The sequence below is a fragment of the Drosophila grimshawi genome, unplaced genomic scaffold (genome assembly GCF_018153295.1).
Source record: "Drosophila grimshawi isolate 15287-2541.00 unplaced genomic scaffold, ASM1815329v1 contig_44, whole genome shotgun sequence".
Lineage (NCBI taxonomy): Eukaryota > Metazoa > Arthropoda > Insecta > Diptera > Drosophilidae > Drosophila > Drosophila grimshawi.
In genome coordinates this window covers 17,259,370-17,272,500 of record NW_025063240.1, presented here as the reverse complement: position 1 = coordinate 17,272,500, position 13,131 = coordinate 17,259,370, and the positions used below count along the sequence as shown (strand labels likewise).

At 42.5% G+C, this 13,131-nt stretch overlaps 3 protein-coding genes across 5 annotated transcripts in view; 1 reads left to right on the top strand and 2 right to left on the bottom strand.

Annotated features, from left to right (window-relative positions):
- LOC6556542 (paramyosin, long form) overlaps positions 1–9,667 on the top strand; it is a 12,972-nt gene extending 3,305 nt beyond the window's left edge. Inside the window, exons 3-9 of one of the 3 annotated variants that reach the window (XM_001983847.3) lie at positions 1–66; positions 129–295; positions 2,231–3,102; positions 3,167–3,294; positions 3,354–3,466; positions 7,795–8,410; positions 8,476–9,667. The exon at positions 1–66 is cut by the window's left edge and continues 21 nt beyond it. In XM_001983847.3, the coding sequence (XP_001983883.1) occupies positions 1–66; positions 129–295; positions 2,231–3,102; positions 3,167–3,294; positions 3,354–3,466; positions 7,795–8,410; positions 8,476–8,952 (2,439 nt within the window). In that variant the 3' untranslated portion in view covers positions 8,953–9,667. Of the gene's footprint in view, positions 67–128; positions 296–2,230; positions 3,103–3,166; positions 3,295–3,353; positions 3,467–3,685; positions 3,786–3,856; positions 3,944–4,328; positions 5,483–7,794; positions 8,411–8,475 lie in introns of those variants that run through there. The other 2 variants (XM_032736523.2, XM_032736527.2) reach the window with 2 other exon arrangements.
- Positions 9,668–9,955: 288 nt separating this feature from the next.
- LOC6557087 (chorion protein S16) lies at positions 9,956–10,549 on the bottom strand. The gene is made up of 2 exons (XM_001983848.3): positions 10,181–10,549; positions 9,956–10,106 (listed from the first exon to the last, which is right to left on the bottom strand). The coding sequence occupies exons 1-2, from the start codon at positions 10,518–10,520 to the stop codon at positions 10,018–10,020; spliced, it is 429 nt and encodes a 142-aa protein (XP_001983884.1). The 5' UTR covers positions 10,521–10,549; the 3' UTR covers positions 9,956–10,017.
- A 1,620-nt stretch (positions 10,550–12,169) lies between these two features.
- LOC116806527 (chorion protein S19) lies at positions 12,170–13,024 on the bottom strand. The gene is made up of 2 exons (XM_032743386.2): positions 12,945–13,024; positions 12,170–12,862 (listed from the first exon to the last, which is right to left on the bottom strand). The coding sequence occupies exons 1-2, from the start codon at positions 12,957–12,959 to the stop codon at positions 12,287–12,289; spliced, it is 591 nt and encodes a 196-aa protein (XP_032599277.1). The 5' UTR covers positions 12,960–13,024; the 3' UTR covers positions 12,170–12,286.
- Positions 13,025–13,131: the final 107 nt, after the last annotated feature.

Sequence of the window (13,131 nt, the reverse complement as noted above, 5' to 3'; positions counted from 1 at the left end):
CTCAGCGTTCAGGTCATACAGATGTCCGAGCGTCTTGAGGAAGCCGAGGGTGGTGCTGAACATCAAGTGAGTTCAACTATGTTTGATATAGGTTTCAAATATATATATATATATATATTTGTTAACAGTTTGAAGCCAACCGCAAGCGTGATGCTGAGCTGTTGAAGCTGCGCAAGCTGCTTGAGGATGTTCATCTTGAATCTGAGGAGACCACCATGCTTTTGAAGAAAAAGCACAACGAAATTATCACGGATTTCCAGGAACAAGTCGAAATCCTAACGAAAAATAAGTCTAGGTATGGCAAAGAAAAAAGGAAAAAGAAGAAGAAAAAGAAACACCCACCAAACACATCCTTCAATCATTCGTTTTTTTTTTGTTTTAGTTTCTTTTTTGTCTTAATGCTTCATCATCCACGACCTGCTGACCCCATTTTGAATGTTTGACCTCGAAATGTTGTGCAAACATAAACACGCATATCCATGTTATTGTTTATTGTCGGTTGTCTGTTCCACATATGCCTGATGCTGATGAAGTGGTGTCAGCTGGCGCTGACTTTTCAATGTCTTCAAACAAGTGCAATAATAAAATGCAAATAACAAACAGCAGCAACAACAATAGCAACAACCTTGCTTGCCCCGCTGACACCAAAAGTGAAATCAGACCATAAACAATTCATCAAAATGCCATGACAAGCAGAAAAAAGCCGAAAAGCTGAAAAGCTGAAAAGCCGCAACGGAAAATATGTTTCCAACTTGCATTGCTTGCAAGTTCTATTGACACAAATTTTGCTCTGCAGCCCACAAATTCAGACAAATATATATAGTATTATAGGTTGAAAAAAACACATTTATATATAATATATATACATATATATATATGTACATAATTTGGTCGGAGACTCTCTTCGCTTGCTACTCATATTTCCAAATCAAATATCCAAAAATAAATGCCAAAGGAATTTTTTTCTTTCGAATTTCAAAATCAACGAGCAAAACCACCAAACCAAATTCAAGGCTGTCTCGACAATTGGGCTGCACGGCGTATGCGTAATGTCAACTGCGTTAATCACTGCTGCAACTACCAATCCAGTTAGTCGCGCTCTGTTGCAATTGCCCATTGTTAGTACAATAATTAAGCTGTACATTCCCTTCCAACTTGATCTGATCTGCTCAGGTACACAAGAATTCTTCAACTAGTTGCGAGGTGCGCCCGAGTTTGCGCACTTTTCCACTTTCGACAAAGCAGTTTTCTCGCTCTCGCCGCGAAGCTTAAAGGAAGCTTTTTCCCAACAACAACAACAGCAACGAAAAACAACTGAAAAACACACAGAGAAAAAAGAAAAGTTTTTACGTTTTCCACACGCACGCAACCATATGTTGTTCCACTACAGCAACAGCAAGAACAACAACAGCAACAGCAACAACAACCACAACACTAACAAATACAACAAAAAGAAGAGAAGCGCATATTTTGGCATTTATTTTTAGAAACATTTTTTAATTTTCATCTACATTCTTGAGCGTTAAGTAGAAGAGATCCACATTTCTGTTGTCGTTGTTCTTGTTGTTGTTGCTGTTGTAGTGTTTGCTGTTGTTGTTGCTCTCTCTCATTTGCACCAACGCCCAACCCAAATATGTCTTTGATTGAATCATATTTAAAATGTGATGATTGTTGTTGTTGTTGTCTCTTTTCGTCCAATTGAACTTTATGGAAATTCGATACGTTTTTCGCTTTTGCAACTTGTGGGTGGGTCAGTTTAAATATTTACGCTAATCACTGTAATTACTTTTGCTTATAATGAGCATGCCTCCCTCTCAAGCGAAAAGTGGAAAACGTTTTGAAATTCCACCGAAATATAAACGAAATATAAATTTTGTATTATGCAATTAAAATAGCTTGCTTCCAGGCCACATGCTCTTAACCTTAAACCTTTCAAGCTTTTGCATATCGATCGGAGAGCTTTCTGCACAGCATGTTGTCAAATAGAAAAGGCTTTGGCTCCAGCCTGGGCTTTTCATTGGCAACTTGCCATTGATCGATAAGCAAAAGCGCTCAAGCGTCAGAGCTTTCTGAAAAGCTTGGATTACAGCGATCTTTATCCTAGCTTGCTCCCGCAGCATATAGAAATCACAGCTTGGCCGCCGATCTCACAAACCATGACTAAGTATTATTGTTTGACCTAACTGAATTGTTATTGAACTCGATATTCTGCTTGATCGAATGCTTACAGAGCCGAAAAGGAAAAGGCTAAATTCCAGGCCGAAGTTTACGAGCTGCTCTCTCAAATCGAAAGCTACAACAAGGAGAAAATTGTCTCGGAGAAACATATCTCCAAATTGGAGATCTCCATTACCGAGCTGAATGTGAAGATCGAGGAGCTGAATCGCACCGTTATCGATATATCTTCGCATAGATCTCGCCTGTCGCAGGAAAACATTGAGCTGATCAAGGACGTCCAAGATCTCAAAGTTCAATTGGACACAGTCACGTTTTCCAAGAGCCAAGTCATCTCCCAGCTGGAGGATGCACGCCGCCGCCTGGAAGACGAAGACCGTCGTCGCTCAATGCTCGAATCTTCCCTGCATCAGGTTGAGATCGATTTGGATGCAACTCGTTCTCAACTCGAAGAAGAGTCCGAGGCGCGCATTGACTTGGAACGTCAGTTGGTCAAGGCCAATGCTGATGCCGCTTCATGGCAAAACAAATGGAATGCCGAAGTGGCAGCCCGTGCCGAAGAGGTTGAAGAGATCCGTCGCAAGTATCAGGTGCGCATCACCGAACTGGAGGAGCATATCGAAGTCCTTGTCGTTAAGGTCAACAATCTGGAGAAGATGAAGACACGCCTCGCCAGCGAAGTCGAGGTCCTCATCATCGATCTGGAGAAGTCTAACAACAGCTGCCGCGAATTGACCAAGACTGTCAACACCCTGGAGAAGCACAATGTCGAACTCAAGAGCCGTCTGGATGAAACCATCATCCTCTTCGAGACCAGCCAGCGTGATCTGAAGAACAAGCACGCCGATCTGCAGCGCACCATCCATGAACTGGACAAGGTCAAGGATGCCAACGGTCAGCTCGGCCGCGAGAACAAGAAACTGGGCGGTAAGTCAATCATATCTCAGCCATCAATCGATTACTTGAACTAATTGACGATTCACTTACTCAGATGATCTGCATGAGGCCAAGAGTGCCATCAATGAGCTGAACCGTCGCATGCACGAGATGGAATTGGAGCTGCGTCGTCTGGAGAATGAGCGTGATGAGCTTACCGCTGCCTACAAGGAAGCCGAGGCTGTAAGTTCCCTTCTCCACACTTACCTGCCAAAATGTTACTAAGAAGTCTTTCACAACAGGGTCGCAAAGCTGAGGAGCAACGTGGTCAGCGTCTGGCTGCTGACTTCAACCAATATCGCCACGACGCCGAGCGTCGTCTGGCCGAGAAGGATGAGGAAATTGAGGCTATTCGGTAAGTGAATTGACACAAAGACACACACACAGACACAGAGTTTCCTGTCTCCCTTGGAAGTTGCCTCTAGTTGTCGACGCCTCTGGCAGACCTTGTGTCTTGCGCTGCCAAATCGGAAGCATTCGGGCCAATGCGAAAGTCAATCGATTGATTTGCAATCGTCGCTGGCTGCAATTGCCAACAATTGATATCAAATTGACCCATTTCGCCAATCAGTACGAATTCAATAGTTGCGCCTAAAGCAACAGCATTAGTTTTCCTCCCAGCAGCGACTCCTTAAATCCTGCTTCTAGCCAGGAAGTTGCCGTTTAAGAAGTTGGTTCGCATATAATCAGAGAGTTGGCCTAAACCAAGACTTTCTTTAACAATCTACGTTAAACATTTCCACAGAAAATTACGCAGTTGTTGTGATTACATAATTGGAAAGACTTTGTGGCAAAGTATACTCCCTACTTGAAATTGGTTCTACAGACATAGGTAGGTGCAAGTTTGATTTGAAAGTTATTGTCGAACTTGGCAAGTGTTTTGGCGCTGAGTGATCTATGGATATTAATAATATTATATTTAATAATGTGAACAAGAAGACTCAGTTTTGAGAATCATTCACTCGTCCACTTTTGAATTGGTTTTCTATACAAAATGTGGCTATTGCATAAAATGCGTGACATTTTGTCATAGTCTTAAAGGCGATGCCAAAATGAATCAATCATAGCACAAAAAGCACAAACATTGACTGCCAAACAGAGACAATAATGATGATGATGATGATGATGTTATTATTGTTCTTGCCACATTGTCGTCATTATGTTGATACCTTTTTGCCGAAACAGCAGCTGAACAAGAAACTGCAATCTTTTTATAGATTTCGACAAATTTGAAAATTTATTTTGCGAAGCAGCAGCAACTGTTGCCAAAACTGAAGACGGGAAAAAAGCAAAGCGACAACAAGTCGACAAAGCTACAAAGCCACAACAACAGCAACCAGCAACCAGCAAACGAGGCGACAAAGCGACAAAGCGACAAACATCATTCTGCAGTTCTCTCCCTTAGTAGCTTTAATTAGAGTATTCATATTCTAAGTGTACAGAAAAGTACTCGCATTCGCACTCTCCATTTTCCATTCCATTGCACCACCACCTCCTCCTCGCCACTCTACTCGCCACCTCACCCACACTGAGAAATGGCGCTCGCATTGCAGAAGCGTCCATCGCGTTTCCGTCATGCAACGGCAACATATGATGATAATTATGGTTATACGATGAATTTCTATCAGCCAATGTTGGACTATTTGGATGCAAAGGCGAAAGGCCTGAAAGTGCAGCAGCCGCATCTGCCATGGGTGAGCGAGCGGGGCCTGAAGCAATATCGCTCCTCGAATACGCTACGGCAATATAATGCCGATGAGATCGTACGCCTGTCGCGCACCTGCGCCGCTCGGGCCGATGAAATTTTGCTTAGCTTTCGGGCGCAGAAACGCTCGCCGTTCAGTGTGCAGAAATTCGTTGACGCAACGCGTGTGGCCAAGCACATTGAACCGGACACAGTTCTTGAGAGATCGCGCCAGCGTCGTCGTCGCCGTCAGGAAGAGCTCGAGGATACAATTAAGCGCGATACGTTAAAGATATTGCAGCGCATTCGCAAAATTGAATTAGATAACGAAGTCGATCAAATGTCTGATGATTTTAAGCGTTCGATACGCGGCAAGTCCGCCAGCGCCATTGCCCAGGCGCTGCTCTCTGAATCCGAGCGAAATATGAAAACCGCCAAGCAGGAGGAGGAGAATTATATTTCCCAGACCCTAGTCCGTTCGAGTCGTGCCGCGTCCCGTGCCCGTTCCACTTCCCCGTTCGAGGGTGGCGTCGGTGGCCATCTGCGTGCCCATGCCGTTCATATGGAGCTGATGGATGATCGATTGGTCGATAAGCTCGACCATCGTGTCTCCTCGTCGCTGCACAATGTGAAGCGTCAGTTGTCGACGCTGAATCAGCGCACCGTTGAATTCTATGCGGACAGCAGGTGTGGTATAGAGGATAAGTGTTGGATTTGTCGCAAGGTTATGCGCACACATCCCAAACTCAAGGACTATTCGTATGTCTATTGGCAGCACTGATTTGTGCCGTGTACATAATTCTGTATGCATGCCACACAGTCTGTAGCCATAGTTGTCTTCAGCCACCCCCCTTCCCACTTCCTCCCCTCCTCCACGAATGCATAATTCATTTCACGGTTCATAACTCAATAATTTCATTGGTAAACTGCGTCTGCGGGCGATGTTCAAATTTGTGCCTAGCCCAGACAACAGTTCTGAATAAATGCGAACATTTTTGACTTTTAGCTCAATTTTTTTTATATTCCTTCTACCACATCCCACAATCTTAGTGTGTCTATTTGTCTCTTTATCCCTCTCCCTTCCACTCTCTCTCTCTCTCTATCTATCTCCCTCTATTGGTTTTCTTGGGAAAATGTGTGTTTTTTGTCTGGTTTAAATGTACAATTTATTTTCGTTTCTAGACGGCTATTTCGCATCTTTCCTCTGGTAGCAGCAGTATAATTGATGCACTTGCTTTTTGGCTTTAATTATGTGTTTTAAGTTTTCTGTCGCACTGGCATTGTATCTTTTGTTTAGTCGTCTGTAAATTATTTCTGCTGAATTTTTACATATTTCGTTTGTGGCTAATTGCAGCGAAACGCTGACTATTTGGCTTGGCAATTTGCAGCTGGCCATCATAATTGCCATATTCTATTCAATGGGACTTTCGAAACAAAGTAGTCACAATTTTGTGATTAAGACACTTGAATTTGTATAACAACAACACAGCAATCAAGGAAAACTTTCTATAACATCAGAAATATTGATTGATGTTAAGCTATATAGATTCGTTCTAGTGAATTGTTCAGATGTCAATAGGAAAATACCTTCAATTGGTTTTAGATTTCATGTTCTTAACATTTTCATTTCATATTCAAGATTCAAATACTTATAATTTACAAGTAATAGTTATGAACTCAATTGCACACTAGCCACTTTGTTAAGCCCCAAAAGTTAGCCATTTAGGGGTACGATTATTTTTCGCACCCCCACAAATAAATATCTTTCAGACAGGTATTTTAACTTGGCAAAGTGTTTCGGCCATTGTTTGACGTGTCCTTCACGACATAAAATCTTATTTTGTTTTTCTCAAAAAGAAAATTGATGCGCATGACAGCAACAAAGAAGCGAGCAAAAAAAAAAAATTCATCACATATTTCTGCGTAGACAATAAACATTGAAAACGAGGCAGAAAAAGAAAAAGAAAAAAATTAAAATTAAATGAAAAATACTTACGTTCGCAAGCAAATCTCAAGCTAAATACCTTGGCAAAGCGACAACAATGAGCACAGATAGATTAAGTAACTAAGAAATGGGCTAGAACACTGAGAGAAATTCAAATGATAAATCAAACATGCAAGGTGTTCAAACTGATGATGCGTATGAGGAAGGAAATTGCATTAGGCAGCATGAAAACATTGTCGATATTTTATATGTTGAATATATTATATTCTAAGGTAAGCATCATTGTAATACTGATTGGATAAATTAGAATTACAATCAAAAGACTAAAATTGTAGACATAAAGTTAGAGTTGATTAAAGATGCAATTGAAGTGCAGCGCACACCTTGAGCAACAACAAGTAGTTTAAATATAAAGCTTAGTCAACAAATTAGTTAAATATAGAACTGAGTAATATCGGTTATTTTGGTATTGATTGTGGGATTGCACTCAACTTGTCAAATGAATCAGCGGCTATAACAATTAGTCAAAATGCAAGTCTGTGGCAGTTTGTGGCATTAGAATAAGAATTCACCTACGCCTAAAATTAGACGCATGATGCGATGATGCAGGTTCTATTTGGCCCGAGTGAGGAACTTAAGATGGAAAATGCTTGGCATGTGAACGCGTTATTTGTGACAAGTTCGATGTCTTTATCAAGCGTATAAATAAATAAAAATTCGCCAATGCAGCGCGCCGCAACACAGTGCATTTTTGACAATGCCACAAAAATCAGCAAACAGCAAACTGCAGCAAGCATAAAACAGAAACAGAAACAGAATCAGAATCAGAATCACAATCACAAACTGAATGCTGAGTGTTGAGAAAATTGTATTTTTGTGGGTCAGACATTGGGGCCAAAAATAGCGCAGAATGCAGAAAGCGAATGAAAGCGATTTTCGAGGTGACAAAAGCCCAGATTTGAGGGCAACTTCCAGCAGAGACTTACATCACTGAACTATATGAACTATATATATATATATATAATGATCAATTGGTATTCTTGGATATCCTTAGCAAGCAGACCAGCATTGAGATCGAGCAGCTTAATGCCCGTGTCGTTGAGGCGGAGACCCGCTTGAAGACCGAGGTGATGCGCATCAAGAAGAAGTTGCAGATCCAGATCACCGAGCTGGAGATGTCTCTGGATGTGGCCAACAAGACCAACATCGATCTGCAGAAGGTGATCAAGAAGCAGTCCCTGCAGCTGACCGAACTCCAGGCCCACTACGAGGATGTGCAGCGCCAATTGCAGGCCACCCTCGATCAGTATGGCATTGCCCAGCGTCGTCTGGCCGGTATGAATGGTGAGCTGGAGGAGGTTCGCTCCAGTCTGGATAGCGCCAATCGTGCCAAGCGCACCGTCGAAATCCAGTGTGAGGAGGCAGCCACACGCATCAATGAGCTGAGCGTTGTCAATGTCAATCTGGTGTCGCTGAAGTCCAAGCTGGAACAGGAGCTGTCCGTTGTTTCCTCCGACTACGAGGAGGTGTCCAAGGAGCTGCGCATCAGCGACGAGCGTTACCAGAAGGTCACCGTCGAGCTGAAGCATGTCATTGAGCAGGTGCATGAGGAACAGGAGCGCATTGTCAAGCTGGAGACCATCAAGAAGTCATTGGAAGTCGAAGTCAAGGTATGTCCAGATCTCTGATCAATTAATCTCTTATAGATTAAACTACACCCATTATCCATCCATAGAACTTGTCCATTCGCTTGGAGGAAGTGGAGCTGAACGCTGTTGCCGGTAGCAAGCGCATCATCAGCAAACTGGAGGCACGCATTCGTGATTTGGAACTGGAGCTGGAGGAGGAGAAGCGTCGTCATGCCGAGACCATCAAGATCTTGCGCAAGAAGGAGCGCACCGTTAAGGAGGTGATGGTGCAGTGTGAGGAGGACCAGAAGAACATCATTTTGCTGCAGGACGCGCTGGACAAGACCACTGCCAAGATCAATATCTACAGACGCCAGCTGTCCGAGCAGGAGGGCGTCTCCCAGCAGACCACAACCCGTGTGCGTCGTTTCCAGCGCGAACTGGAAGCTGCCGAGGATCGTGCCGATTGTGCCGAATCCAACTTGAATATTATCCGCGCCAAGCATCGCACATTCGTCACCACCTCGACGGTGCCCGGTTCCCAGGTGTACATTCAGGAGACAACAAGAACGATCACCGAATAGATAGTTGATCACTGATCCGCAAACACTCACACCCCCTCCCCCCTTTACACACACAAACACACCAACACACACACACACATAAAATATATACACATACACACAGCACCCCCAGCAGCAAACATTTTATAATTAAAAGCAGACAAAACAAGAACAACAACAACTACAACAACAACAACAAAAACAGAACATTTGCAGAAATGAGAACTTTTTGAGAATGAAGATTTGCTTGAGAAGAACAAGAAACTTTTATAATTTAAATTTTTTTCAGAGCTTGCGAGAGTTCGTATAGGTTATACATTATAAATACAAATATAACACTACACATCTCCTATTTATTTATAATAATATTATTTTGAAGTTCATGTAATTTAATTAAAATAATGAACCTAAAACCAAAAAACAAATAAAATTACAAAAAAAAAGTTTAAAAAAAAAGAAAAAGAATCTAAACAAAGGCTTTGCAGCGCTAGAGAGAAAGAGAGAGATTGCTTATAGAGTTTGGCTGATAAACATTAACAACAACAGAAAAATATCCAAAAAAAATAAAAATAAATCAAAAAAAAAGATCAACCAAATCGAACCCCAAAGAACGAGTTACCCGAGTTACAACCGCTTCTACTTGTTTTTAGTTCATTTTATGTTTAGTAGGTAAATATCTGTGTGCTCGTAACGAATTGATTTTACATTAAAAGAAAAACGATTTAAGAAAAACTGAGCAATTTTCATATTTTTACTTTGTATTTTGCAATAAAAACTGAATTTACTTATAATAATAATAACAACAAACAAAAACTCACAAATGCGATGTGTACTACTAATTGGGAGATTGAAGAATACTTACGACTTTAGCGAGGGTACCAAAAAGTGAACTGATCAGAATATCATCTTTGTCGAGTCAATCAATCAATCAACAACGCATTTCTTATTCAGAAATTCTTAAGCCATTAGTTTTTGTATTTTCCCAGCCCAAAAGTAGAATTGAGAAAAAAAAACACAGTTTTGATTTCACTTTAAACTATCACTATTTATTAAGATTTTCAGGTTTTAGTTGGTCCAAATGAGAACTTAAGCAACAGACACTGCCAGTTTGGCACCAGTGTTCAAAGTGATTGTCTTATCGCCATAGAGACCGCCATAGTTGCTCTTCTTGAAGACTGAATGAAAAGAATGAAAATGTTGAACTTTAGTAACGAGCTGTGATGAGAGATGGGCGAGTTGAGTAACTAACCTGGATCGATCTCAGCAACGAACGAGCGTGGTGGCAATGCAGCGGCATAGAGCTTGTCCAGAGGGCCATAAGGCTTGGACAGCAGAGGACGGCCCTGCTCCCAGCCATAACGGTTCAATGCATACCAATTGGCACCATCCAATTTGGCCGAGGCGGCAGCAGCACCAGCAGCATTGGTCAGAGCAGCAGCCTGAGCCTCAGCGGTGTCGACGGGCTTGACAACGTCGATAACACGACCCCTACCATAACGATTGACGATGGGTCTGACGGGTCCGTAAGCCAGGCAGATGGAGAGGCAGCAGGCCATCAGGCAGAGCAGACGCATATAGTTTGCGGACATGTTTGGTTTTGGTTGGTGCGAGGAAGCGACTGTTTTCAAAACTAATTAACAACTGCGCATGGCCAAATTGCTTTTATAGCCACTATATTTGAGCTGCCATGCGATTTGTGTGTACGCTTTACGTGACCAAAGCCCAAGTCGATGCCCCACTCATGACGAAACCTACGCTGCGCCACACTTTGGGACCGCCGGCTAGCAGCCAGAAGAAGCTGTACCAAAATCCATTCTATTCAATGCTGATAAGAGCATGAGCGACAGACGCAGTCTTCGGTTTCAGTTTTATTTTTCCAGATTTTCGGTGTCGGTTTACTCTTGACCACGACAATGACAGTCCAAAGAGTAAGTAGCTGCTCCCCATTGATATCGTCGTTTTCCCCTCTGCTCGGCACGCTCAGCTCGCATTTGGTGTGTGCGGTATCAGGTCTTTGACTTGGCTACCTGCCCACAGAACAACACACCATCATCTCTCAATGAACCACCCTATGACAGCATCTCTGCTCTGCTCTGGAACGCTCGCTCGCATTCATCACTGCTGTGTCATGGCATTTGACATGGCATCTCTAATGTCGTTCGTGATAGCTCTCTGGTATGCACTGCAATTGCTGGTTATAGCTGGTTATAGCTGGTAAGCTGTTTAGCTGGCCCAAAGACACGCATCCGCTCAACTCTTGCATTTTCATTGTCTAGCTTATTTGCTGGCAAACTAAGCTTAGCTGATAATCGAACTTGGTTCAAGCTTTAAGCAGCTTCTAACTGTGTGTGTGTGTGTGTGTGTATGGGAATATATGCGTGTTGTTAAACTTCTTTAAACTTTGACGCCATTCAACTTAAAAGCTTTAAGCTTCGTTTTATCACGCATTATGCAAAAAGTACTACAGTAAGAACTGTGCTGTGAAAAATTGGTGTTGTTATAGGTAAAATATCATTGTGGAAAAGTTTTATAAAGAAAGTTATTAATGAATGAGCCAAGTTTCCTAATCATCTTAATTTAGCATCAAGGCAAATAAAATATTTTTAAGGTTGTTTAATAAATGATCTCTTAAAGATTGTGATGCCATCCATTCAATTGGCTAATAACATCAACTTTACACTTTTTTCCGAAGATCTGCATATTTTATTATAGAGCATTAAAAAATGCGCAATATATTTTTAGATTATGTAGTTTAGAATATGATAATAGTATATGTAAATACATTTTAAGTGCGGCCAGTCGACTTAAGAAATATTTTATGAATTATAAATAGATTTATGGCTCTATGCAACATATGGTATTTAAAATTTATTCACATCTCGAGCACCTTCTTTCAAATATTTAATATATCATCACAGCTGCATTTTAGTTTCAATTTAGCCAATAGCTTTGAACTCATTTAGTTTTGGTGACTAAGACTTATCTTAGTTTAAGTAGTTTCAGGTTGACTGCATTGGCAACTAACAATAATCAAATTGAAGACTGCATAATTATTTATATGCAATATAGGCACAAGCACGCTCTGCATTCCCAACCACATCGAGTTGCAATCAAAACAAAGCAGCTGCAGCTGCCAACACAGACAACCGACAACAGCCAAACATTGGCGAACAACAACTGGCGGTGGCCGGAACCACTTATCTAAACCCACCCAAAGCCTCTTAATATCAATACAATATTTTGTTTTGTTTTCTTTTTTGTTTTCAAAATTTTATTGGCGCTGTTTGCACAACGAACTCTTCCATGTTATTGTTTTCAGAGATTCGGAGAGAGCAAAGTACTCAAAGGGTACTTTTTAGTAGCCAACTTGGCTGCCATAGTTGTTCTGGGGTATATACAGCTTGGCAACTGGAGCAGCAGCACGGACGGGCAGAATCACCTTCGAGTACTCGACGGGCGACGAAATGCGACGATAGCTGTTCTGGCCTGGATACAGGAGAGTGGCGCCAGCAGGCTGGACAGTAAAACGGGGACGAATATAACGCCCACCATAGTTTCCACCAATGCGTCCACCAAGGTGTCCACCAAGATGTCCACCAAGGTGTCCACCAAGGGACCTGCCACCGCCGACAATTTGTGCGATGCGGCCGATGTTGTCATTGAGTCCGCCATGGTAACCAGAGTTTAGGAGGATTGGGCGCAGATTCTGGCTGGAGCCATAACGGGGAGCACCACCAGCAATGATCTCAACGGGGCCATTGTCGCCACCGGAAGCAGCAGCCGAAGCAGCAGCGGCACCATCACCGGACTGCTGTCCAATGCTGGAGACACGACGGAGTCCAACATTGATTGGGCCACCATAGCCGATGGGGCTACCATAGCCGCCGCAGCTGCCGACAGCCAGGCAGGCGCTGATGAAGATCGCAAGAGTCTGCATGGAGAGTGGAAATCGATGGTTAATGACGGCAAACGGAAATTGTGCCAATTGGCGCCAAATGTCATCGACTACTTACGGCGAATGTGTTCATGGTTATGCTTTTAGTTATTTGAGGGGCGCTCGCTGCTTGGAACAGTTGGCACAATTAACAAACCAAATGCCAAGAACACTTCTTTATATAAGCAAAAATAATTGAAGCACTCGAAACGTGATCTCGCCGCGAATTTATCACGGCGCTGAGCTTCAGCTTCAGCTTCTTAACC

What these genes read in the sequence shown, in the direction of transcription:
- LOC6557087 (XM_001983848.3), bottom strand. Translation starts at nt 10,520, where the DNA reads ATGTCCGCAAACTATATGCGTCTGCTCTGCCTGATGGCCTGCTGCCTC. An exon ending in CGTTGCTGAGATCGATCCAG is followed by an intron (nt 10,107 to 10,180) that starts GTTAGTTACTCA and finishes CTTTTCATTCAG; the next exon opens with TCTTCAAGAAGAGCAACTAT.